Here is a 27,697-nt window from a genome sequence, read left to right as displayed (position 1 = left end):
ATCTTGATAATGTCAGATTTTATTGATCACTGAGAGAGCATTGACTTGGTATGATGTTGGTTCAATATAAAAATGAATTTTTTAAAAATATCTTAGATGTAGTAAACTACTTTTGCCATGTTGCCGTAGCTTAGCTTGCTACATTTCCCAGGGCTGTAGCTTTAGTGTAGTTAAGCTTCATTTAAAGAAGAGTAACTGTTAGCTTAGCTCACTACATTTTCCAAGTAGCTTGCCCAACACTGTTTATCGAGTAAGCTAAGGATAGTTTAATTATTAGTAATTCCTATTGTTGAAGCATAGCCAAACATCCTGATCAAATATGCACTGCTATGGGAATTGTCTGTCACATTTTTGTGCCTTCAAGGAATATACCAAAATAAAAGTCACCATTTATTCACCCTCACATGGTTCAAAACATGACTTTTTGAGAAATAAAAGAATAATTTTTTTTGGGTGAACCATCCCTTAAACCAGAACTGGCAGACAGAATCACTTTGAAGGACATAATTTATATAGAAGAACACTTCTGAAATCCAAAATCTGCATTCTCATCTGCATCAGTTTTGAGATATTGAGCTTCAAAGTTTATGCATTTCATTTGACTTTGTAGTTTGAAGCTTTTTGTTTTCTAAAACAAGTCCCAAAATGAACAGCATGAAGAAAAAACATCACAGTGTAAATAAACTGAATAAGAATATGTGAATAACTCAATTTAGGCGAAAAAAAAAGATTGTACTTTCTACTTTTAACCAAAGTTATTATCTGCGAGCAAATTTCAATAGTTTCACATGTAAGGATGAGACTGATCTAAATTTCATAAGCTCTTAAGGATGTTTATATCCTTGCTGGAGTTTCCTTGAGCTTTTCCTGGAGACTTTTGTTATGACCTCGATGATCCTGTAACAGAAAAACATATTTAGTGATTTAAGAAGACATTTAAGATAAAATGTAAGTTGATGCAGGTTGTTAAATTATAACAATAAAGAAAATGATGCTGAATAGTGTTGTGATAGACAAACCTCTCTGATTCAACTCCACATGCACAAAGACGAGCAAATGCATGCATGTGTGGCAAGGCGATATGAAACTGTGTGAAACACTCTTCCTTGTGCCAGTCAAAACAGGTTGCCCTGAAATGCTCAGCTACAGTTTTGAATGCATGTAAATCCATCTTAGAATAATCTTCATCCAAATCATCACATTTAAAGTGCTTACTGATAGCTTCAACGTCTCCATCAATTTTAGCTTTAGTCTGGAAGATAATGATTCATGTATTAACACAAACACATTCTGATAAATAAATAATCCTGCTATTTATTCCTCCAAAGTATCATTTTATTTAACATTATAGGATATTCAAGCTGCACAATTTGATGCCATAACTGTATTTTCAAACATTATCATGGCATGAGCAGAAATGTACGTTTAACAAGCCATTTACAGTTTGTTGTACCATGGGTCTGTGGAATGCTTCGCAGCGGTTGTGCGTTATTTTTCAGGAAAAGTAGTTCCAGATCTGTCGACCGAATTAATAATAATAATTTGTTACATTTATATAGTGTTTTTCTGGGTACTCGAAGCGCTTTACATAGACCCTAGTTTTCCCAAGAGGTCTCCCATCCAGGTACTGACTAGGCTCAACCCTGCTTAGCTTCAGTGGGCAACCAGTCTTGGGCTGCAGGGTGATGTAGTTGCTGGATGTTTCAGTTCGAATTACAGTTCTATATCTCTGTGCCAAGTTTAACTAAATAAGGCTGTAGTCTATTGTCCCCCACAGAATACGGATCTAACAACAAACAGAATGACAGGCAAATTCCATTGTCTGAGAAGAAATAACTATTTGATATTTATGGACAGCGTGAAAATTTCAACAGCAATGTAGCAAAAACTGTATTGGACTGTTCAGACGAAAAACGAAAGCGTATATTAGAGTTAACGGCAAACGACATGAAACGATCAGCGAGTTAAAGATATTGATTCTCAATGAAGCAAACATGTGCATGTGTGTGTTGTCTGTCTTTCTCTTTCGATATCTGATAACTGCATATACAGGCTGAAGCAACAGCTTGAGATAAGATGCATGAGAAATTAGTCCTACCAACACAAGCATTTCAGGACAAATACCTTACAAACGTCTTGAGATAAAACGGCCCACCGTCAATTATTCCTTACTTAAAACATTGCTGGATTTGAGTGTTTCAACAAACTAACTCAGTAGACAGTTTCGTCGGACGCAGGCGCCTGGCCCAAAATTAACGTCTGGTCTGTGTTTGTTTATTGGTCTGACTAGTGGCTATTAATGCAACAATTTATATTATATTTAATTTATATTAATATTTTGTTTCATAATCGAGCAAAATAATACTGGCTAGACATAGTTTTAACTTGCTAGCTAACATAATTCACTTGTTATTTATTTTGCTTGTTATCAGAAATAATCTCTACTCTACAGGGACTCTGTTGTCATTGATTCTTTGCGGAAGTCTACTGTAAGTAAAGTTTGGGCCTAACGTTTGTTTATGTTGTTGCCATTGAAACAGTCTATTGGTTTGATATTTTTGCGATTGCAGGAAATCTTGTAGGTGACCTTCCAAAACTTTACGTAGTTCTTAATAATGGGTTTTTAAGGATTTTTGTCATCCAGTAACACTACTGTAGAACATCTGCGCTTGACATATTGGTTACATATATGATGTACTGTATTACATAAACATCAAACCTTATGAAGTGCTTCATATTTTCTTTTCAGATGTTGTTTCCTGCCTGCATCAGTTTCTGTTTTAATTCGGTGCTCCAAGATTTTGAATGGCACGTCATGGTTAGAGGTCAAATGAGTTGGTGCAAACCCCAAAGCTCTTGTCTCGCTCCGAACTCTTTGAGGGGTGTTATTCACAAACTCACTGATCGGATGTCCACCCATTGTCTAAAGAAAAGTCGAAACAAAAACACTAGAAACTACAAAATACAATACTGATGAAATCCAAATATGAATGTCTTCCTGTTAAACCTTGTATTGGTGACAATTACAAGAAGTGAGTTTAGTGTTTTATTTATTAATGTATGCTGTGTAAAGTATTTTTACCATGTCCCCAAAACGGCAGGAGTGAGACGACATCATCATTTCCTGAAGATAACCAAACTGATCCCCGAATGTTTTATTATCAAGGTCATTCTGAGAAATACAACTTTTTTTATTTATAGTCTTTTTTGTTAGCATAATTCTATATTTCACTCAAATCACACTAAGACAAACCGTTTCCGTGTAGTACATCCAATGAGCTGAGAATTCATCAGAGAGAAAGGTCTCCCTCTCAGAGTCAAAATAACAGGCATAACTGGCCTCATCTGCTCTTGCTGCAGTCACAGCGTACACTAGAAAACACAGTGTGTGTAAGTATATATAATATATATAATTTCATTATAGTTTAATATAATTCCCCTTACCATGAACGTTGTTGGGAAGTTTGGTGAACATCGATCCGGAATGACAGGATTCCATGTATATCACCATCTGCACCACATTAAAAAAAAAGTATTGGAGAGGTATTTAAAGATGGAATAAAACCTTAAAAGCTCATTTGAAAGGAAACAATCTTTAACTTTGTATTTTGCAATGGTATAAAGTAACAGAGTATAAATACTCTGTTAATGTACTTCAGTAGATATTTTACAAATTTGAACTTTCTGTAGTATTTAAATTTATTACAACTTCTACTTTGCTACATTTTTATGCCTTTTACTCCACATAAGCATCTCTCATTACTATGATTTTTTTTTAGCTTGTTTTATTATTTTGCAAAAAGATAACAGTGCTCATGCCGGAGTTGGAAATAAATTAGGGATTGCATTGTCTGTTGAACATTTCAACAAATTGCGAATGTTTCTGTTAACCTTTAAATGCATACCTCGGGTCTTTAGCGACCTGGTACATCATTCTCTACCCTCTCCCTTCTTCATTTTTTAAAGTTAGACATCAACTTTCTTAGTATTCCTCAATCTATACATTATAAACAATATAACAAGAAGAAAAAATATAAAAGAACGTCTGTTTTCTGATTAATTTTTGTAAAAAGTGTATAGGGTCGAATATTGATTACGAAGTCATTGAAAATGATGGTTTTGAGAATACGGTTGAGATCGTGAATATGAGCCAGATGCTGAATGTACTGTGGAAGTGCGCTCTGACGATGACAGCGATGGTAAAATCATCTGCTCAAATGGAACCCTTTTAAGTTTCAAAAGGTAATGAAATATGTTTTATTTTACTCTTCTGTAATTGTTCTTAAAATATCAAGAGTTTTTTTGCTATTGCATCAGTTCCATCCGTGCTGGATATATAGGTCCGAGTCGCTAAAGACCCGAATATGTAATAATGATTGGCAAAACATTCATGCATTTAAGGGTTAAGTGCATTACTTAACTGGCTGATCAGGGGCAGAAGAGGTTTGTTAAAATTTGTCATGACAACAATTATTTAACAATTAACAAACAATAATATGGTGTGATGGTATTATTCCTGGCCCGTCCTCCACTGTGATTGGTTAGCTGACTAAAAAGTGACAGTGAGGAGCGCTAAGTTTTACCCAAAGTTGAACATTCTTCAACTCGGTGCCGAGAAAAAAACGCCCGAGTGCTCAGCATGAAAAAGATGCTCCCATTTAAAACAACTTTAAAAATTCGCTAGCCTCGGGAAAAAAACAAAAAAAAACGCTTTGGTGGACACACGGCCTAATTTATATTTAATTCAGAGATTCCTCTGCATACCACTAGAGGAAGCTCACGTACGCGTACTACACTTTGAGAACCACTGGCCTATAATAAATAATATTTTAGCATCCAGATACGCAAATATGGAAACATTTGGATTCATACCGAATGAGAGAGGTAGGCATCAGTTTCACCTTAAATTAATTTGTTTTTGGATTTACGTTTTTATAGCCTAAATGCATAGCTTTAACTTTAGGGGATTTACTGTGGAGAGAAACTAATAATTGTGTTTACAATGTTTGTAAACATTTTGCTTTACCAGCATTTTAGCCTACATTATTGCTCAATGTAGGCTAAATAAAAAAGATATGCGATGTGAGCCTATGCAACTTATGGGTTTTTTGTTAAGTCTCAAAACGCAATCTTATACAAGTAGCTTTTTTTTTTAACAATGCAGCAAACATTTTTAGGCCTAAATTGTCACGAATCCGGTTCGTGGCCTTTCGTCTGATTGCCACCAGAGGTCACCCTTCCATCATATTGACTCTCACACTACACAGACTGTTTTCACATTACCTTGCATTACAATTCCCATCAGCCATTGCACTGACGACACACACAGCTGATTGCACTGATCACACACCTACATAAACCATGGACTTCCTCTTCCTCTTTGCCGAGTATTGTCTAGCGGTTATCACAGTCGTTGCTGATAGCTACTTTACGGAGCCTTACTAGTTTCTTTATCTTAGCCTTGCCAAGCCTGTTTATCTGTGTTTTGATTATTGCTTTTGTGTTTTTGGATTGCCCTTTCGTCTTGCCTTTTGGACTCTGTTTGCCCTTGTTTGGATTATTGCCCCTATTGTCAAGCCCTTTGGATATTGTTCGCCTATTGATGACCCCCGCATGCCCTCGGAATACTCTTGTGTCTTGTTCTCAACATACCTGTTAACTAATGTTTGACCCTTCCTGTTTTTGACCATGTTTCTAATAAATACTCACAAATGGATCCTCACGCCTCATGTCTCGTCGGCTCCGCAACATAAATATCTTAAGTACTTTAATGTCTTTAAAGTGTAAATAAATTTTCTCTTTTGTTTAGTATCCTACATTTGGCGAAAATATGATGCTGTATTCCCAACAAACACAAGGTTTAATTTTATAAACTAAAAAGAACGTTCCCTGCAGGTTAGTTTCATAAATTATTTATTTATTAATCGTAATACAGCGCTTACTTTGTTAACATGACTGAATTGTTTGCTTTTGTCTTTATTTCCTATTACATAAGTCTCTTTTACTTTATACTTTTATGATGGCTATTGTTCATTAAAACTGACATTTAACAAAACAGGCAGAGCTGTGCTTGTCATATTTCATTTTATTATACATAGTGATTCAGAGTACACATATTAATGTTTTATAACGAAAAGAGGGTTGTGTTTTATATTTTGGAGAAAACGAAAAGGCAGTGTTTGATATCATTTCGTTTCACTGTAATATGTGCGTTCCCTGAACTACAATTTTGTGGCTATTAATATGATTACATGAAAACAAAAAGAGGCAGTCATCTTTGATATCGTATTTCGTCGTATTGTAATACAGTGTAAATAACTTAGGCGAGCTGACTGACGTTATCAAGTATGCTGCTGTTCCATTTTCAGAATTACCGGACTTGTGTCCTCCCGAGTCGAACTCGCGAAGTCTGAACTACCGAGGACGCAAGTCCGAACTTTACGTACTTGGTATTGAGAAACGGATTTCCTTTCCCACAGCCCCTTCACTTCCGTTTTACTCCTTATATAGAGTTTACCATTTTCCCAAACATCTGCTTAATTGTGGGTAAGATACAAGAACTGGCACGGACTTTTTCCCGTTTTGCCACAGTTACGCCCTTCTCGTTTTACACTTCGTGCATGTGTACTGAATATTAGTAATGATAACAATGTGTACCATGCTGATTTGTACAGAGGCTCAGTAAATTTGCACTTAACAAGCCTGAACAGACAGCGAATGAGAGAGAGATCGACTTCACGTGTAATTACCTGCATCTGTCCTTCAGGCTGAGTCATGTATATTTGTGAAAATAGTTTGTCATGTCCAAGGAAAGTGAAATCTGTCTTAACATCAACGCTCTACTGGTCAGCTGAACCTTTAAAAGTGGCGCTCAAAGTTGAAATGATTTCAACAGCGTGTTTCATTACAAATCTCTTTGAATGAATCAGCACTTTTGAACGTGTAGTTGAATGAACGGTTTAAAGACTCACTCAACAGACAGTCTCTTGACGCCACCTTGTGGCGAAACAATGAAACTGCACTGACTGACAGCCCGTCTAGAACACGCAGGTGAAATATCAACTGAAAAAGTCTCGTCCAGTCAGATTCAAGGATCAGAACTAACTGTTCTAGTAATATATATATATATATATATATATATATATATATATATATATATATATACTAACAATAGATTAACGATCTTATTATCAGGTTTATGTTTTGTTATGTGGACCATTATTTTGTCATTCTCTTCTGTTTACTTCACTTCCTGTTTCAACGCAATTTAGTTTAGGTTTCATTGGTTTCTGAATATGACCTCGTTACATCGTAACACATGTGTATGTGTTACGATGTAACAAGGTCATATTCAGAAACCAATGAATGGGGTGGGGGGGTAATAATAGTAATTTTAGACGACCTTTCGGATGTATTTAATTATAAGACACTTTATAATCTAGAATAACATTTATTAACAACGTATTTAATATTTTCTCTAAACTTTCTTGTATATTTAGACCTGCAAAAACCTGCAATTCTGGCCAAATTAAAGATGCGTTGTGTGTGAATTTGCACATATTACGTTGCAAAAACGTTTGCAGTTAGTTTTTAATATTTCATTCTTGAGGACTCTATGCTTACATTTCTTTTCAGGAGCACTAGTGCTCCTACTTAAAAATAAATAAATAAAAAATAGGAACAAACCTTCTGATCAATGACAGGAGGGTCATTCCTGGGATTCGGTAACATTTCAACTTGGAATATACATGTTTTTCAACTTCTAAATACCCCACATCATTAGGCACATATCAAACCTCCAAAAAATATTCATCATATTTTAATATATCATATTCAAAATATCATATTTTCCCACCTCAGGCATTAAAGACCTTTTATCAATCTGAGTTTTTTTCCAGTTTTTTTTTTTTCTCAACCCCGTAACGGACAAAATGGGATTGGTTTAAAAAGGATTTTACACAGAAATCGTTATATAAACAAACATCTACCTACTGCTCTTGTGTCCCTGATAACAATTTAATGATAACAAATGTAACATTTATCATCATTTTCACATTTTTATAGGACTGAAGCTAAAAATACACAAATTGTTTGTCTACAGTCTCTTTATTTTTGTAAAAAATATTTTTAATTTAAAATTTTGACTAAAACCACAATTTTATTGTTTTAGCCCTTAACATGTCAGATGGTAATCAGCAAGAAATACTTTTGTTCTTAATTGTCTTCCCTATATTTTTCCGATGGGGTTGAAGACTGTAACACATTTGAAGGGATACATTGCCTTAAATAAAATTTTTAGTTTTGTTTCTCTCTCATATTGTCCCCTTGTTTCTGGGTCAACGTATCTGCATGACCAACATTGTCTTTCTGCTGCAAATGTGGGCACAATTTCTGATGTATGATGCTTGTCCACGTTTAAGTGGACATATTATGTAAAGAATTCTATTTAAAATGATTTTGGAGTATATATATTTACTGAAACCATAACTATTTTATATTTTTTCATTAAAATTATTAATAAATGAAGCAAATAACTCAACCCTGTCACAAGTTTACAACCCTGTAACAATGAGAAATACGTATATTTGTGGCCACTGCTGCTCATGTATCATAGGAGAGTAGACCATATATGGCAGCAATAAAATAAACACATTGTATATACTTGCGTATGAAAATAAAATGTTGTAAAAGTAATAATTTACCATCTTAATTTTATATGACGGGGTTGAGTTGTTAAGCTTGACATTACCCTTCCTGACCATAACATGCCTCCAAAATATGAATAAAAAGTATGATGCCACTAACCATTTTCTGCACCACTATTAAAGAGACCTGAATGAAGTCACATATGAGTGGAGACTAAATTATTATGGGCGAAGAATGGTTAGTGTGACGGGGTTGAGTTCAGACTGAGAGACATAACTTTACAGTCTGTTTTTTTTATCAAATATTTTTTATAAGAAAGGAACACAAGTAAATGCTTATATTGTTGCCAAAAATCACAGACACTATGCACATTTTGTTAATAATTTTCAAAGTACAAACTCAGGGACATTACAAAATGCTTGGTTCAAGATAGTTACTGTATAAGACATTATTTTATGCTAAAAATATAAAAATGCAATAATTATTTTTATTAATTATAATGGGCATCCCAAAGTTTTGTGAAAAGCTTCTAACAATTTTGGTGAACCACCATTTTAGAAACTCTGGGGGACTTAAATATTATCGAATCCCAGGAATGACCCAGAAATGAACCTTCCTATTGTTATTTGACTTTTTTTAAACCTTTGTAATGCCATTTTTCTACCTTTATTAAATGTATGTCATCTTTTGTGCCAAAAAATTTAGATGTATAAACTTTTATAAAAAAAAATTAACTACACAATAAAAATTTAAATAATAAGATATAACAATAACAATCAGGAAGAATAAGTTTCCAGTCAAATGAAATCAGCATCAACAATTCATCTTTGCATGGCACAGAAGAGCACAAATGTGGCATTAAGGAATATTTACAGAATTTAAGAAATGTTTGACAAGACTCAGAGGTGGCATTAATGCATCTCATAATAACAATGTTATGAGATTAATGTTTTAAATATATAAATTTCAATAAATTAAATGACTCAATTTATACTTTAAAAATGAAACAGAAACTGCCAGTACAGGGTGGCAGCAAGTCACTGTCTTTGTTACTGAATCATTCATTCAATCGATTCATTCAAACGGCCGATTCATTTAGTTAACGAAGCAAATGACTCTCTTTATGAATGGGTCATTGAATCATTGACTCACTAGATTTGTTCAAAAGCAAAGATTCATTCATAAACGAAACAGCGTATAAAAATGTTTGTATTTACCTTTGCGAACTTGTTATTTCTTGCCATTTCCTTGATTGTTTCAATGAGATCACTGGCATGAAGCTGCAGGAAAAGGATTGAAATAGATCACCACAATATAAGTAGTTAAATACTGTACAGTGTTTTATATAAGTACTTATCTATTTACACTTTAGACTTAGTAAATTTGCAAGCCGATCATAAATATACTGTCAATAATGATAAGTTACTGGTATATACAGTATATGAATGATTCCAATTCTTGCTTTGAAATTCTCATAAAGAATTATAGCTCCACACATTATTTTATGACTACAGATGTATACAGTATATTGAGGTTGACTGGCTCGAAATCATAATAGAGGGAACAAAACTTACAATGTCGTTAGGAAAACAAAATATGCCTGAACCACCATGATCTGTCAGATAGATGAATATTGTGTCATTTCCTCCACTGTGTGACACACAAAAATTTTTTTTTATTATCATTTAAGATTAAACAATATCATTATCTTCCGTACTTATCCTTATTTGTATCAGAACTGTAATTGACTAATAAGACAAACCTTGTAATGACTTTTGGATTTCTCTTTTTCATAGCACGTCTGTCTCCTTTGAGAGCAGCCAGGAAGTTTTGAGGTGTTACATCCTGTAAGACATTCAGTGTTGTTTACTGTAGGTATAGGATGAAAATATCAATTGTGTTTGACAAAAAGAAAATTACCTCTCCAGTGTAATCTTTTGGAACCCCTGGATACACATCCAGTCCGTTTGGTTTATTGATAATTTTTCCAGGATGAGGGTTTCTGTAAAGGAAGATAAAACATTATATGGGACATTTTGTGGCAAAACACTTTTATGTCCCATCATACACGTGATAATACACCGGATATAATATTAATTAGGGATGATTTTGAAGGTACAGCATGACCGGAAAGATCTATGTGAATCCTGTGTTAAATCTGCTATGAGCCACATGACTTTCAAAATCTACAGGAAGTCTCTTACTTATTATTATTAGCAATGTCATCATACATCATCACCACGATCTGCTCGTCAGGAATCCCATTCTGATGTACGATCTGATAGGCGTGACACACATCAGCCTGAAATGGAGGTATAATTGTTTGTTTTTTTTCAAACTGCATTGCAACATCCCTTGTTGCAATGTCTAGGTAGCTCAACTGGTAGGACATCATGCTAGCAACCCAACGGTAACAGCCCAGAGTAAGCACATACTCACAAAATAAATGAATGCACTGCAAGTCCAATAATGAATATAGGCCACAAACCTGGTGCCTGTAATTTTCCATGTCATTGAACCAGCTACAAGCATAACCCAATGATTTCCTTTTGCTGCCGCCATCTTAAGAGCAAAGTCTAATTCAGTTACAAAAAAGAGTGTTAATGTAATGTATCGATTGTAATATTCATTATAAATATAATTTAACAGTCACATAATATTTAATAATCTAGTAACAGCCATGTATAAACAGTGTATGAAGTGTGAAGAAAGAAGTACATTCTACAACAACAGTGCTTCTGTTCTCAAGATTACATGCATACCTGTACGGACTGTCAGATGATCCTTTCGTTGCCAGCTGTACTTATCATTTCGAACATCATTGTTTATATACTGAAGACTACATACTAGGTGACTTATATCAGCCAATCATAGCTCTTACGCCAACCCCACCCTGGGGGTGTTCAATTGTTCATAGGAATGTTGGTCCAAAAGTGAAGTAAAGTGTAAGTGAAACTGTCAGTGACAGTGACGTCCCACATGAAAAAATACTATAGTAAACTGTGGTAAATTATAGTATTTACTACACTTTGTTAACTTATACTACAGCATACGTACTGACAATAGTAAGTTCATAAACTGTAGTAAATACTGTAGAAAGCTATAGTAAATTGTAGTACGCTGTAGTGTGTTATATTATTTACTACAGTTTGTTAATTTATACTACAGCATACTAACTATAGTGAGTTCGTAACGTAAAGTAAAGTAGTAAAGTAAAGTTTTTACTCTAGTAAACTGTAGTAATACTGAAGTATACTGTAGTATATTTTATACTATATCATAATGTAATATTAACTACAGAGATAATCAATGAGTTACTAAAAGATAATATGAAAATACAGTGTTTTCTGGTGTTAAGTAAATGGTTCTCTCTGTAGCACTCTACTTTTACAGATAGATATCATTTGTATCGTCGACTGACATTTTGTAAGGCAAACAATAATGTATCTTTTATTTATTTATAATGTATATAGTTATGTATACATTATTTTATTTTAAATGGAAGAAAAACCTGTTTTTGACCTCAAAATAAAGCAGTTTTGTGGTGCTTGGAATTCTTTATAATTAATTAAAAACAAATATTGCCACATTGATGGCTCAAGAAGGTATAATTGTTCAAATAACACATCGTTTCATTTTAAAATATATAAAACAATTGTAACCAAGTGTTTTTCAAGTGTAATATTTCTGTAAAGGCTAGGGACAGAAAAATTGACATTTCCATAGATTGACCCCTATATATTTTAGGCTATAAATATGTGGCTCGTTTATTGGTAATAAATAATTGACAATAAATAATATTTATGATAATAAATCATCAAAAAAATATTGGGCTTGTTTTGGGCTTGTTTTTGAAGCTGCGGTTGCTTATTTGTCTCGCGAGAGTTGGCAACTGTGAGTGGTAAGTGAAGTCTCTTATTAACCTTGTCAGTTCTCTTACTGTATGGATTATCGGTTAAAGTAAACGTAGTATAGTCTATAACTATCTAGCGAAGGTTTTGATGTGTCTGTTAGCTATAACTGCTTAGTGTTGGCTGAATGCTGCCATAGCTTCAGTGCATCGGTAAACTAACGTCATTCTACTGAACACATTAAAGACCCAGCAAACTATTATCTGCATGCTGATGATTAACAGGTTTTGGTCGTAATGATGGCCAAATACAATGACAGGGAAAACATGTCAAGACCTGAGCAGAGAAAAGAAAGGATTTAAGACTGTGATAGGAAAGGAAGATGTTTAGCTAAGAGTAATTACAGTTAGTAGAAGTCAATTATTATTTGTTCCTCACTTTAATTATATGCTGTAATATGATATTTAATAAAAAGTTCAATAGTATTTTGTCAGCTTTTGCACTGAAGGCAGAAAAAAATGCATAGCTTTTAAATGTGAATGTAGTGCAATTTATCTTTCTACAGGACATCACTCAAATCAGTAGTATTTATGTGTTTTATCCTATTATTATTTATTAGTGCTGTCAATCGATTAAAAATTTTAATCGCGTTAATCACAGTCGTGGACGAAGAAGAATTAGACCTCTTCTGCAGGTGCATTAGAGCTAATATTAGCATCATGCTACATAAGACAATTTATGGGATTAGTAGTACACTTTTACTCAGAACTCACTTCAAACCACCATCGAGTGTTTGTAATAACTTACTTTTGCAATCGCGTGTGGAATTTGCTCGGTGACTGTTGTTAAAATATGTTATTTATAGCCTTTTATATCGCTGCACAAATTAGCATTTCAGACGTACACATTCATCTCAAGAAAATCACATACAGATCCTATCGTAATCGTGTGTTTATTATCTTATATAATCTATAGTGGCTATTGTCATGTTTATTTCTGCTGTGTAAAAGACGTGTGCTCTGCTGAAACTCACGTTGTTTGATGTTACAACCGCCTCTCCGTTCTTAAGTTGCCAGGGATACATTCCAAGTATAACACACATTAGTAAAAGGATCTATTTGAATTTTTATTTGTCTATATACACTTTGGGCGGCCGTGGTACATTATAAAAGTAGCCCAAAAAACCGCAACCCACAGCTCTGTAATTTTTCCCGACTATATTTTCAAAATAGCCCACTTGTGCCGTTACCCTGGCAACACTTGTTCACTGTAGCCTCATCACACAATGATAGATAACCTTCTGCGCTGCGATGATGGGAAGAACTTGGGGTCAAACCTTATCAAACGATTAATCTGTTAAAAAAAATTTTTTGATTAATCGCATGCGTTAACGTTGATGTCCCTATTATTTATTAAGGAAACGCTCAAGCCCAATGATGAAAAAAGAAGCAGCAGCACTTCACTAGCATGGATATAGTTCAATATTAAAGGTATGCTTTAAAAAAATATGTATATAAAAATCTTTGCACCCCATAGCAACCTCCAACACACAAGGGTTGCCTTCTCCAGACTGCATGTTTCTTGTGTATTTTTAGCTGCAGATTTTGGGTTATTATCCTGTTGGAGGCATACGGTATACACAAGACATTTGTGTTTAATTTCATCACTCTTCAGGAGGAATTAAGCATTTTTTAATTAACTGTAAGAGTACCAACAAATTTGTCCACATCTGTTTGTATCTGTGTTAAGTCACCCAAGTTCAGACTGGACTTGTGTATTTGTCAGTAATCTTTGCCTTTCTTTCAGATAGTGCTACCAGGTATTGTGCAGAGGCTGGAGAGTCTTACGCAGTCAGGACTGCCTGTGCAAGGCCCTACTCCAGTCAAGTCAAGTCAACTCCTGATGTCTGTCTGCATCAATAGAGACATGGACTTGAACACATTCAGTGACTGGGGTTCAGTCATCAAAAGGCACTCCAGTTAAGCCGTCCATCCCAGGAAAGACTTAGGATATAACAAGTAAGAGTCAATAACAATTGTAATTAAGACTCAAAAAAAAATGTCAGGCAAAAGTTAAACAACGCAGGCAAGAACTAAAAAAATAAATAAATAAAATAAAAATGACTAAAGATGTTGTTCATTTTAAGGAATTTGTATGCGTTGTGTTAGTATATGTTGTAGTATCCTATACTGGAGTGTTAGAACATTTACTATAGTAATTGCTAAAGTAATTTGTCTATATTACTATAGTAGGATTACCACAAAGTACCATTAGGCCACGACTTCAGTAAAGTACTGCACCAGTTAAATAACCTGAATGGATACAAGGAAAACAGAGAAGGTGCCAAAAACTCACCTAGCTTAATCATAAACTTTCTGTCTGATAGATACAACTGAAACCACTTGAGAACTGAGACTGTTAAGGCCGGGACACACCAAGCCGACGGTCGGCCGTCTGGTAACATCGGGCAACGGCGAGCGACAGTCGGGCTAGTTTGTTTGGTGTGTTCCACTCATCGGGCTCACATCGGCATCGGGACCGTCGGCGCGAGTGAGAACTCTGATTGGATGTTCAGTTTAGCGAACGAATCAGTGCCCTAGAATTAAAGCACAAGTGATTAGAACAAGCATGTAAATGAAGGCGGTACAGACAGAAGGCTGTTTAAATGTTACGTGATCTTTCCAACCCGATCTCATGAAAGTGCGTATAATAGTACGCCAAATAAAAACGAAAACTTGTGGTATTGATACGCAAAAATGGACTTTAATTGGCGTGTCTATGCTACGTGATGGGTAGGATTAGGGTTGTGGTGTAGATGCGGATCATATGTACGTGAAAACTGTGTATATCTTTGTTTCGGTTTCTCCTTTTGAATGATGAATATATACTATTGATAGCTGCTGATATGGACAGGTCGTTCCTCTCACGCATGCGCAGAACGCACGTGTTAGTTTGCCATCGGCTGTAGTCTGTGCGGTGTGTTCGAGCGCAGCTTTTTGGTCCGACGCTGCCGACGCAAGGCGACAACACCGTCGGCTTTTGTCACCATTAGTTCTTTGACGTCGGCTTGGTGTGTCCCGGACTTTAGCCCCACTCATGACTCTAAAGTAGTAGTTAGTGTAGAGTGGTCAACCATATCAAATGCTGCAGATAAATCTAAAAGGATAAAGGCCTTTCCACACTGAGCGCGAAAAAGTTAAACAAATTTCGGACGCAATGATGTGCTGGAATAAAACAACAGCTTCCTATGGATGCTTCCACATAGACCGCGAACATTCACGCACCGAAAATGCGAATGTTTTTTTTTTCGTCCAGTCCAACGAATGTTTTCAGTTTCGCAAAGTGAAAACACGGGCAGTCCAATAAGATTTGAGCATTACATCACGTGGCCAGAGCAACTGCTGTTACCCAGAAAGTCGACGCGGTAGCGCTAAAAGCTCAGAAGACTGTATTGAGCATGGGCGTAAAAACACCAAAGTAGAGGACTTTTACCGTAAGAGAGAAGAGAGTGAATGCTGAGTTCTTTTTATTGTTGGTATTTAAGAACAGACTATTCTCACATGTTCTTTATACAGAATAACATTTCTATTACCGTATTGTCCCGAATATAAGACGACCCTGATTATAAGACGACCCCCCTTTTTCCAGATGTACCTTCTGGAAAAAGGCTTTTTTAAACTTTTCTCTCTCTCTCTCTCTCTCTGTAAAACACATTATTTCTTAAAAATTGCATATTTTTCCTATTTTAATTTTTGTTTTGAAAGTATGGTAAATACTGGTAAAATGTACCAACAATGAAATTGAAAAATATACACTTTTTGATATACCATTGAAATAACAGGTAGCCCATCTGAATTATATAACATTAGGCTATCCATCTCATAGTAGCCAACCAAAATTTTATTAACAGTAGAAGTGAAATCTTATTGTAGTCTTCAAATCTGGGTACTGTCTTACGTTTTAAAATCACTTACAGAGGAAGTTTGTTCCCATCAGGCTAATGACAGTCACGACTCATGCAGCTGTAAGCTTTTCTTTTTCTTTTGTTTTCACTCGCGATCTTTACAACACATTACGTTACATATTTCATGGCACACTCATTTCATGCGTTTTTGGCGCCACCTATTGTTGTGGGTGTATTATTGACATGTCAAAGTCTAGACCCTGAATATAAGACGACCTCGTTTTTTCAGATGTATTTCCAAGAAAAAAACATCGTCTTATATTCGGGTCAATACGGTAATTCTCCACTTAAGTATGTGATCTGAAGAGCACCGTCCATCTTCGTCCATTTTGTGTTTCTGATGAAGAAAAACAAGTTATTTATCTTAATTTAATGCTGTATATTGAGCAGCGGACAATGTAAACCACACAAGATACATAAGCGACATGAAGAAAAAATTTATTGTTGGTCGGTGCCACCTAGCGTACAGGCGTGAATTAGCAGAAGGCGAACATTCGTTTCGTGCTCAGTGTGAAAGCAACATTTGCGGGCGATTCGCCTCACTTTTTCGCATTGCGCTCAGTGTGGAAAGGCCTTAAGGACCACAGGATCACCGGTCAGTAGCAAGATAAATATCATTTAACACTCTCAGGAGAGCGGATTCATATGTGCAGCCTTAAAATCGGATTGCAAATTCTCAAACAGACTATTAGCATTGAGAAAGGACAGAAGGTGGTCAAACACATTTTTTTCCCAAAACCTTAGAAATAAAAGGTAAAACAGAAATAAAAAAGAAATTTGTTTTTTCAAAATAGATGTATTAAGTAAAGGCTTCTTGACTAGAGGCGTGATAGGAGCCACTTTTAGGGATGTGCTTGCTGCGATTATGAGCTTAATTGCGTTTACATGAGGTAAAGATTAATCGCAATATTGTCAAAATCTCATTATAATTGCATTAAGAGGGTCCATGTAAACGCACTCAGCTCTACAAGCTATACAAACCCTATACATAAGAGGTCGTACTGTATTTAAAAACTTTGCTCTGTTTCTCCTCATCTTCGTCCTCCTAATAGTTTGCTGGCTTTTGTGGCACATCAGCTTATAAATGAAAGAGTAAACGTGTACAATTTGGGTAAACTATTAAAATTCAGTGGCCTCCATGTTTACTTCCTTATGACAGTGCGCTTCATGTGACTCCAGTTGTTTAATCTTATTTTTATGCAGCGACGAGGATACTTGTGCACAAACAAAAATAATTAACTTTATTCAACAATTTCCTGACTTCTATTCAAAACTATATGCCTATACAGCGTAAATAAATTAAATGAATTACTCACTGGCAAATAAATGGGCTCAGCAACCCATTATGGAAGGTTTTGTTTTATTTAATTTTGTGCAACATCGTACATATTACGCAATTAATCCTGTATGGGGGAAAGAATTGAGGTATGAATGAACCCTCCTCATACTGGCGTTCCTATTCATTTGCATCGGTGCATGCTTGCCAGACTGCATTCTCAACTTTTCTTGAACAGAAAGTACAGTAGTACTGTAAGTGTGTACCACCCTGATGCTGAACACAGACACAAGAATGACCACAAATAAAAATCATTTAATAGTACTTTTAGAATATTGCCCTGTCAAATCAACCAGTTTATAGAAACGTCCCCGGCTAAAAATTTTGATGCCCTGGATGAATATTTACGATGTAATACAATATTTTCTAGAGCGAGATCAATTTTCACCTAAAATTTAGAGCCACATTACAGGAGGTAAAAATGACTTTAAAAAGATGGCAGCATCATTATTTTATTTTAACACAGAGATTGTAGGTCCGTTAGTTGAATCATTGCTTTGTTACTTGTCAATGGTGACAGTTCAAAAATGAGAAAAAGCACCTTTTTGGATTTATTTTCCAAAGTTTGCATGCCTGTAACTCAAGAAGTATTAAAAATATCCTAATATCATTTTAGACTCCAATTCTTTAAAAAACTCTTGTGAACTACATTTACAAGGCCCTATTTGATACAATTCAAGAGAAATAGAGAACTCAATGTGGCTTCATGTGCAAATTGTACTGTATTTTGAACCTATTATCATTATTCAAAAACCAAATCTGGGTCAATTTGCATACAGCTGATAACTTGTATTTGAAGAGGAAAGCCTGAATAACAAATAATGTTGAAAGCAAATATGTAACAGTAACTTATAGCCAAAAATACCCTGAAATGTTTGAGGCACAAGGTTTTCCTCATTATTTAAAGGGATAGTTCACCCAGAAATGAAAATTCTTTAATCATTTCTTCATTCCTCATGTCATGTCAAACCTGTATGACTGACTTTCTTCTGCAGAACACAGAAGACCCTGCTGAAAAAACAAACAAACAGGTAAAACCAGCCTAAGCTGGTTGGCTGGTTTAAACTGAAAGTAGCTGGTTTTAGCTGGTCTCCCGGCCTGACCAACTAAGGAAGTGGCCAAAACCCCTCTAAAACCAGCCTGCTGACCAGCTATATGGGTCAGACATAGGCAAACACAACCAGTCCCATATAGGCTGCCTACATGGGCGAAAGGTGGTACCCACATAGATAACCTCTGTAGGGGTTCTGAATGAGCAAACACATACGGGGCCCTCTTGGCCAAACCATACGGGTCAGACATGGGCAAACACAATCTGTCCCATATAGGCTGCCTACATAAGCCCAAGGTAGGACCCACATAGGCAACCTCTGTAAATGGGTCGTAAATGGGGAAATACATATGGGAGAGTGATGGGTAATTCATGAATAATCCGTTCACTATGTCTTTCACGTGACAAATGAACGAAAGACTCGGAAGGTAAAGTAATTATTTATGTTCCCTGTAAATTATCTTTGGATGCATTATAATGATTGTGAATATGAATATAATGAATGAATATGATCAAGATTGCATAGGTGGATGTGTTTGGGGAATTTGGCTGTTAAAAGTGTACCATTTAAAGCCACTTAAACCAAGTTCACACTACACGACTTAAAACGTCAGCAGATCGCTGTGCTGTTCAGACTACATGACTGATGCCTGTGTTGAATTCGCTGTGGTGTATACGTGACACAACGTAAATGATCCGCAACAGGGGTCACACACTACACGAGCTGACAACAACTCTGTCACCCAACGACTCTATCCAGTCCCCAAACCACGTTTTGGCATGAAAACACATGAATTGGAAAGGGAATGGCGAGAAACAACACGTGTGTAACGTGGGGTTTGGGTTTTGTGCCTTGTTTAGGTTTTCTGGTCTTTTATTTTGATATTTTGCCTTGTTTCATGTTCCTGTCATGTCTTCCTTGCCCCTCATGTGATCATGTCATGTACTACTCTTGTCTGTGTGTCATGTTGTGATTGGTTGTATTAGTCATGTGCCTTGTTTCCCATTGGTTGGTTCTTGTCATGTGACCCTCATTGTTTGATATAAATAGCTCTCATGTTGCCTTTGTTCTTGGTCTAGCTTTGATGTTGTAACCTGCTGTCTGTGATTCTAGTTTGTTTATGCCAAGTCAAGGCTGGTCATGCTAAGTCTATTCATGCCAAGTCAAGTCTTTTTGGATTATGTTTCGTCTTTGTTGTAAATAAAAGGTGCACTTGGGCAGGGCCGGAGTGGGATCCATTTTCAGCCCGGGAGTGTAATGCTCAAGACCAGCCCACCTATCCCCATCCAACCCCCTCCCACTGTGGTGGAATCTGGATAAATGAAGTGACAGATCTGTTCTTACTATCCTGTTATATTTATTTTTGACATGTTTCAATAAAAAAATATGAATAATGTAAATATGGCCATAAATATCAATAACAAATCACATACTGAGTTTTCTGCAACAAGTAGTCCAACTGTTACATTATGAAAAAATGGTTTGCATTCAAACGAAAATAAAGAAGTGCAGTAAGAAATATACTTTTTGCACTTTTTTTTCTATATATATATCCACGTCAATGTAATAAATAAAATAATGAAATAAATTATATGAAACATTTCTGCTACAAAACATACAACTGTAACATTATAAAAAAATAAAAAATAAAGTTCAATTCAAAATTGAAACCTGCCAAGCATAACTAAATGGAAAATCAGTAAGCATCTCAAGAGAAAGAATGCATAACTGTAAATGTTGCTAGTCACTGTACCTTGAGTCGCCAGTTCAGGTGTACTCGTTTGTCTTCTTGAAAAAATATTTGTCAGTTTGACACATTTGGCCGCGTCATCATCCAATCCTTTCTTTTTTTTTAACCTGGCTCTTTTTTTTTACTATCCATTTTATTCTTCCCGCGATTAGCGCACTCTGGCTAACTCACACCACAGCATTAATGGTTTCGGTTTGTCTCCATGGCAACGACCTGGGACACGCGCTTGTGTAGAGGAAGAGAGAGAGACACGCGCTCTGACAACAGAAAACGTCACATTTTAATGTTAAATTCAAATCAAGTGATATTAGCTTAGTTATCAGCCGCACAGTAACTTTAACACATAGACGTTATTCTGTGTATGTAAAAAAATTATAATCAGGCGAGTCTGCCGGCCCAATTTATGAGCGGGGCAAAGCGGCCCACCGGGAATTCTCCCAGTTCTCCCGATGGCCACTCCGGGCCTGGTTCATCACTACGCTCATCTTCAGTGGACTATCATTAGAGAAAGCTAGACCTCAAAAATGAACCCAGCAGTTGTTCGTCTCCACCAAGGTGATCAGGCTATTGAGGATTATGTTCAGGACTTTTGTGGACTCTGCAACCAAGTGGATTTTAATGATGTGGCCCTTAAGGACATCTTGTGTGGGTTTTAATGAACCCATTCGTTTCCAACTACCTGGAGGGAAAATACACTGGTCTCTTGAGGAATATATTGACCATGCTCTTTTGCTGGCTGATTCACTGTTTACTGTGGGTGTCTTGGAGGAGGAACATGGCACTTCACCTAAGTCTCATCAGGTTATGACTGCTACAATGGAGCAATTTCATGTTCCAACCGCCATGTCTGGAATTATTCACGTCACGTCAGAGTCTACTCATGTCATGTCTACCAAGCCACAGCCTGCTCACGTCATGTCTGCTACTCCGGGGCCTGCTAACCTCACGCCTGTTACTCCAGGGCCTGCTAACGTCATGCCAGCTACTCCAGGGCCTGCTAACGTCACATCCAAAGCCTCTTCATGTTATGCGGGCCACTCAAGAGCCTCGTCACAAGATGCCCGCCACGCCTGAGCCTCACCACGCTACGACCGTCATGTCAGAACCTCGTCATGTCACGGCTGCTACTCCTAAGTCTCGACCCATCATGACTGCCATGTCAGAGCTTACAGTGAAGATGGCTGCCACGCCAGAGCCTTGTCTGTTGTGGGCTGCACACTGCACTCTAGAGGCCTCTCCTGCCCATGAGTCTGCCTCAGAGGTGGACTATCATTACAACGTGAAACAGGAGTTGTTTATTTGAAAACGGAGGTTGGGAAGAAATTAGCGCTGCAAGCTGTTTGCACGATGATCTGTTCTGAAACATTTCGCTCCATTTCTTGTCCAAAATTTTCTTAAAACCATGTTGCTGCTGCTGTTTCTCTTTCGGTGATCTCAACCCATGCCTTGCTCTCTCATTGGCTGTAGCTCGTCGCAACACCTGATACCACGTGATGTTGAGTTAGCCGACTTGTCCAGATATTTAGCATGCTAAATATTTGTTTCCCATCTGCGATGTGTTGGTGAGGCGTCAGCAAGCCTCTTTGATGCATCATTGAGTAGTTCACACATAAAGATTGCCGAGCGCTGATGATCCGATGATTTTCCCCCAATCACAGCCCGACCTGTCGGCAAGCTTGTTAACTTGCAAATCGGGCTTAAAATCCTGTAGTGTAAGATTAATTCATTTTGATGAACGAGATCGAACGAAAGAGTCAGTAAAATGATCCAAACTTCCCATTACTAATATGGGGCCCTCTTGGCCAAGCAAGACATGAGCAAACATAATCAGTCCCATATAGTCTGACTACATGGGACCTAGTTAGTACCCAAATAGGTACTAGGTACAGAGTGGGCAGTGGGTTTGGGATCTATGTGGGTACAGTATAGGCCAGGGGCACAAAATCTGCCCTGAAAGATGCGTACACCACTTCCTACGCAAAAGGTGGGATTTATAAAAACAAACTTGATGGGAACCTTTGCGCACATGCACGTAAACTCTGACCCATGCGTACGAAATCTTTTTCCAGGAGAAAATTAATGACGTAAACAACAATTTTAAACTGTTTTCATGTCGATATACACATTTACATTAAATATTCCACTCTCATAATGGAAATAAGCACTGAAATTACATAAAGTCATTATGCAGAAGTTAAACAAAAATCAGGCTATATGAATTTAGACATATTTGTAGTGGATGTGTTTGACCACTTTTCCTGTGGCATGCTATGTTTTCATGACAGCAAGGAGTGCTATAGGTGCACAATAATTCATCTTGGGGAAGTGATCATCCCTATCCCCTTGGTGTGGGTACTTTGGAGTGGACAGGGCACATGCGTGTTTATATGAATACTCGTCAAAACAGACAATTCAACATCATTTTGTGAGTATTTCTCAGTTTGACATGAAAGAGAATTGAATTCAGTACTTAAACACTGTGTGAGAAGCACTTTTCTGTCTGCGTGCTTTGGGTGTGTATGCTCAGAAACTAACGTCACAGGGAAGTGAGGTTTAACTGCACAGCACCTACCAGCTGGCCTCCGTTACCTTATGATAGAACCACTAGTTAATGTAACCTCACCTATACTTATATTAGGTATCTATGAATTTTTGGTATCTATGAATTTGTATTTTGATGATCTAAATGAGAGAAAAGAACGCGATCACAACTCCAACACCATCCAACCTTCAAACCATCAAAACTTTTATCCAAGACACTGTGGTGGGCGTTCTGCCGCACTATGGCTGCCCTCACCTCATCCAGGTGGATGCTGCACGCTGGTGGTGGATGAGGAGATCTTTAGAAAAGCGCTATATAAATGTAATGAATTATTATTATTATTTTTATTATTATGTAGTCCAGCTGCAACATTATGCAGTGACTGCACATTATGTCAGTGAAAAGTGGACACTGCAATCGAAATGCTTACAAACAAGCTTCATGCTGGAAACCCATACAGCCGACAACCTGGAAAAAGGCATTGTAGGAGATTATACATGACTGGAAAACAGAAGAACAATCTTCTGCATAACTACTGATAATGGGGCCAATATTGTTGAGACCATCAGACAATTAAAATGACTGTCATTAAGTTGTTTTGTTCACAACTTAAAGGGTCCTATTATGCTCTTTTACAAAGTCTTGATTTTGTTTTGGGGGTGTACTAGAACATGCTCTCATGCTTCGTGGTTGAAAATCGCATTATTACAATACCTTTCTCCCCAGCCTGGCACAAACAACTCGATTTGTTCTGGGTTTGATGAAGGCCCGCCTTCCGAAAAACTAAAGGTGTTGTGATTGGTTAGCTGTCCCAGTGCGTTGTGATTGGCGAACAGCTTAGGCGGTGTTTTGGTACTGCCCTGCCCTTTCCCAAAACAGCAAGTTCGTCAATATTGCCATATCAATTCAGACCTCGAGAATATTGAACAAGAGGATCACGCAGAACCTTTGCACGCACCGATATTGCAAGACATATTAAAGTGGTAATGTTATTGTTGTTGTTGTTTTTTTTTTTTAAGCTAAATCAGGTTTTAGACAGGATGTCAACAACAGCTTAAAAATAACTGCATTGACTATGTACAGATAAGTGCAACAGGTAATATGTATTATGTTGATATTTCTTTAATTCTAACATTATAACATGAATTGCAGTGAAACTGCTATACAGTTGAATTTATTTATACCATAGCATAGTCTCACAGACACACTATTTGTGGCGGCATATGTACGCAGATTAATTCTCTGCCAGCGGGAGGCGCTGTTGGAGTGGTAGAGATCGAGGTTTCCCCGGTAACACTGTACACAAAGCAGAGCTCCGCTCACAAACGTTGCTTTATCAGACATTACATGCAAGATGAAATGAAAATGACATCCAAAATTTTCTGAAAACAGTCGGTTTCCATCAGAAATACAGTGATATAAAACACCCGCAGTGGGTTTCGATTTTGAAACGTGCAGACCATTCAAATTTCCGTAGGCGGGATTTACAATTTGTGATGTCACAAATACAGGAAAATAACTTTGTAGTCCAAACGAGTCGTTCGCTGTAGTTCTCGAAAAGGATTTTTAAAAACGAAATATCTCCCTTTGGAGTGGACTTTGAGATTTGTAACTTTGTAGATCGTTTTATGCCAAACATACACACTACACACTGACTAAAATTCAAAAAGTGAAAAAGCATAATAGGAGCCCTTTAAACACTGCCATAAACAACTCACTTAAGCAGCAGCAGGCCAGCAATGATCAGGCATTCAAGGTTTGCTGGGCAGTCAACACTGCTTTTTCCCACAACTGGTGGAGGAGACGTGAGCTGAGCAAAGCACAAGAGGAGCTACAACCCTCTCAACACTTCTTGATCATGGCAATTTTTAAAAGTGTGGGCAGATACCTATTACCTAATTGCAGTAATTTAATAAATGTTCCAACATGTAAAACCATAAATGCGCATATAGGCCTACTAAATAGCTCCACAAATTAAGCTATTCAAATTCTATTAGCACAGGTCAAGTGTGCGAGCAGACACACAGACAAACATAAATGACTTTCATAATCCATTTATCATTTGTTCAATGCATTTTTAATTAAGAATCCACAATCGGAAAAAAGAAAAGCAACTAATTTAATTATTTCTTTAGAAACCCAAAATGAAAAAACAAATAACGACTTTATTCATATTTTTGTTTCTATTCACAAATTAAAAATGGAGAATAAGAATAAAATTAAAGCTTGCAGTCCGTAAGGTTTTTTTTTTTTTGTTAAAAATTATCCAAAATCATCACAATTAAAGAACCAAAGACTTCAACTACTTCAGTCGGTGCGCATTGAATTTATTTAATACATGAGTTTCACAATTTGAGTTGAATTACTGAAATAAATGAACTTTTCCACGACATTCTAATTTATTGAGATGCACCTGTACACACATTTTTCCTAGAACGTTCTTTTTTTTTTTTTTTTGTACAGTCATCTTGGCCAGGACTCCCTGTAAAAGAGATTTCTTTTAATCTCAATGGGACCTTCCTGGAAAAATAAAGGACATATATATATATATTATTATTATTATTTTTATTATTATTTATTTTTTATTTTTTTCTGAAGACAGTCGGTTTCCTTCAGAGATACAGTGATATAAAAACACTTGAGCCGTGTTTTGATTTTGAAACGTGCATTGCTCATGTTTATTAAAGTCAAAGCCTTTTGGAAAATCCATTTTTGGCGGTCAGTATTGATAGTGTGGTAACTTTAACATGCGATGAAACCGTCTATAGTTAGCATATAACAATCTAACATTGCTCTTTAAAGCATTAAAATCACTCAATTAAAAATGAAAATAAATAATAAAGTAAAAGACTAAGTTTTAACTGCTATAAGAAACAAACATTAACTCATTTGAGCTTAGTAATTAGGACTATATTAGCTTACATTTTATTTAGCCATTAAAATACTCCCTTTACAGTTACTGCTATCATAAAAATATGTAGGTTTAAAATTCTACAAATGATTTAGCAAAATGCATATGCGCGTTTAATCGCCCACTCCTGACAGCAAAATGGATATGTTTGCATGACTTTCTAACATTTACAGATTAAAAATATACCTGTGACATGTCAGTTATGCACTGAGGAAAACAATGCATTAATAAAGTGCATCCATTAGAAATGATATATAAATAGATTGTTTTTTACCAATGAAAATATGTTAGAAGCGATGCATCGCGATACAAATGCCAACTTGTACCCATGTACACTTTTTAATCAATGCATCGCATTGTTAACTTTTTCTGCCAGTGCACCTATCGAATCGGTGAATCTTCCCATCCCTAATGATCAGCATTGCACCTCATGCCAGGTCAGATTGTCAATTCGCTTGCATGTTGATCTACACATGCATGTTATACGGTTTGAACTTCTGACCTCTGCACCGTTTACATGGACATCAGTAATCAAATTATTTACCTTATTCTGAATAAGAATAAATAAATATTTACATGAGTTGCTTTTAGAATAATCCTTTCATGTTCCAGTCCATGTAAACGTAGCCGATGTGTTTCAGGTGTTGTGTAGAGCGAGTGTGTGTGGACGCTGTTACTGGGAGATTGAGTGGAGTGGAGGTAAACATGGTAATGTGTGTATATCGGTGTCATATACGAGCATCAGCAGGAAGGGACGGGGTAATGAGTGGGTGTTTGGACATAATGATCAGTCCTGGAGTTTGATCTGCTTTTGCTCCGGTTACTTATTCAGACACAATAACATGGTGACTCTTTTCACTGTAAAGCCCATCAGCAGTAGAATAGGAGTGTATGTGTATCACAGTGCAGGAACTCTGTCCTTCTACAGCGTCTCTTCGTCTTTCCATGAACTTGTTGCATTAGAAAAATGGACAGAAACTCGGCATATAGAACTTGTCGCAGTTTTTCTTTCGTTTTCTGTGAATTATTTAAGTCAAATATATTTTGCGAATAGGACTATTTATTTATTTTATTCCGTTTTTCTCCGTTCGTATAATTGCTTATATTTAGGCCTGGGCCATGTTATTTTAATTAAGCTTTATAACAGAAATGTTTTAATGGTTTTTATCTTCCCAAATGGCAAAACTGCAGTACACTTTCAATTTTTCAGCTGTTTCAAGCCACAAATATTTACAAATATTAATTTAATGCCTGTCTGGGACAAAATTTCAGCCTGGCAGGGAGTCTCATCCAGGAATAATGAAAGAAATGCTGCCAAAATTAAAACAATGTGCCTATCTTTTGTGTGTAAATTCACTTTTTTTTATGAACATGACACAATAAGCTATAGCATTAATATAATTTGAAAAGAGTTTGTAACACTTTTAAAGCACGACATCAAATACGGTGAAATATACCCTGACTATTTGCTCATCGGAGAACACAGATGCAGTAGGAAAGGAAAGTGTGGCCAAGTATGGTGACCATACTCAGAATTTGTGCTCTGCATTTAACCCACCCAAGTGCACACACCTGTAGCAGTTCGATTTGGTTCTTGCTCAAGGGTCTCTCCTCAGTCGTGGTATTGAGAGTGAAAGAGAGCGCT

At 36.5% G+C, this 27,697-nt stretch overlaps 1 protein-coding gene across 2 annotated transcripts; it reads right to left on the bottom strand.

The window, feature by feature from the left end:
* Position 1: 1 nt before the first annotated feature.
* Positions 2-11,470, bottom strand: LOC131535918 (legumain-like). Of its 2 annotated transcripts, none has more exons than XM_058768443.1 (13): positions 11,409-11,470; positions 11,135-11,222; positions 10,851-10,948; positions 10,567-10,648; positions 10,409-10,491; positions 10,221-10,296; positions 9,864-9,926; positions 3,445-3,511; positions 3,254-3,372; positions 3,083-3,172; positions 2,720-2,923; positions 1,020-1,252; positions 2-897 (listed from the first exon to the last, which is right to left on the bottom strand). In XM_058768443.1, exons 2-13 carry the CDS (start codon positions 11,153-11,155, stop codon positions 825-827), a joined length of 1,209 nt encoding a protein of 402 aa, XP_058624426.1. In that variant the 5' UTR covers positions 11,156-11,222; positions 11,409-11,470; the 3' UTR covers positions 2-824. The 2 variants fall into 2 exon arrangements, with proteins under 2 accessions (XP_058624426.1, XP_058624427.1); XM_058768444.1 differs by having other exon boundaries at positions 10,878-10,948.
* Positions 11,471-27,697: the final 16,227 nt, after the last annotated feature.

The sequence above is a fragment of the Onychostoma macrolepis genome, chromosome 03, assembly GCF_012432095.1.
Source record: "Onychostoma macrolepis isolate SWU-2019 chromosome 03, ASM1243209v1, whole genome shotgun sequence".
Taxonomy (NCBI): Eukaryota; Metazoa; Chordata; class Actinopteri; order Cypriniformes; family Cyprinidae; genus Onychostoma; species Onychostoma macrolepis.
This window is presented reverse-complemented; position numbering and strand designations above follow the sequence as displayed.

Bases quoted from the DNA above. Each gene is read 5' to 3' on its own strand.
- LOC131535918 (XM_058768443.1), bottom strand. From the start codon at position 11,155: ATGGAAAATTACAGGCACCAG. The intron at 10,949-11,134 runs GTTTGTGGCCTA...CCTCCATTTCAG, and splicing joins TGGAAAATTACAGGCACCAG to GCTGATGTGTGTCACGCCTA. The intron at 10,492-10,566 runs GTAATTTTCTTT...AATGTCTTACAG, and splicing joins CAAAAGATTACACTGGAGAG to GATGTAACACCTCAAAACTT.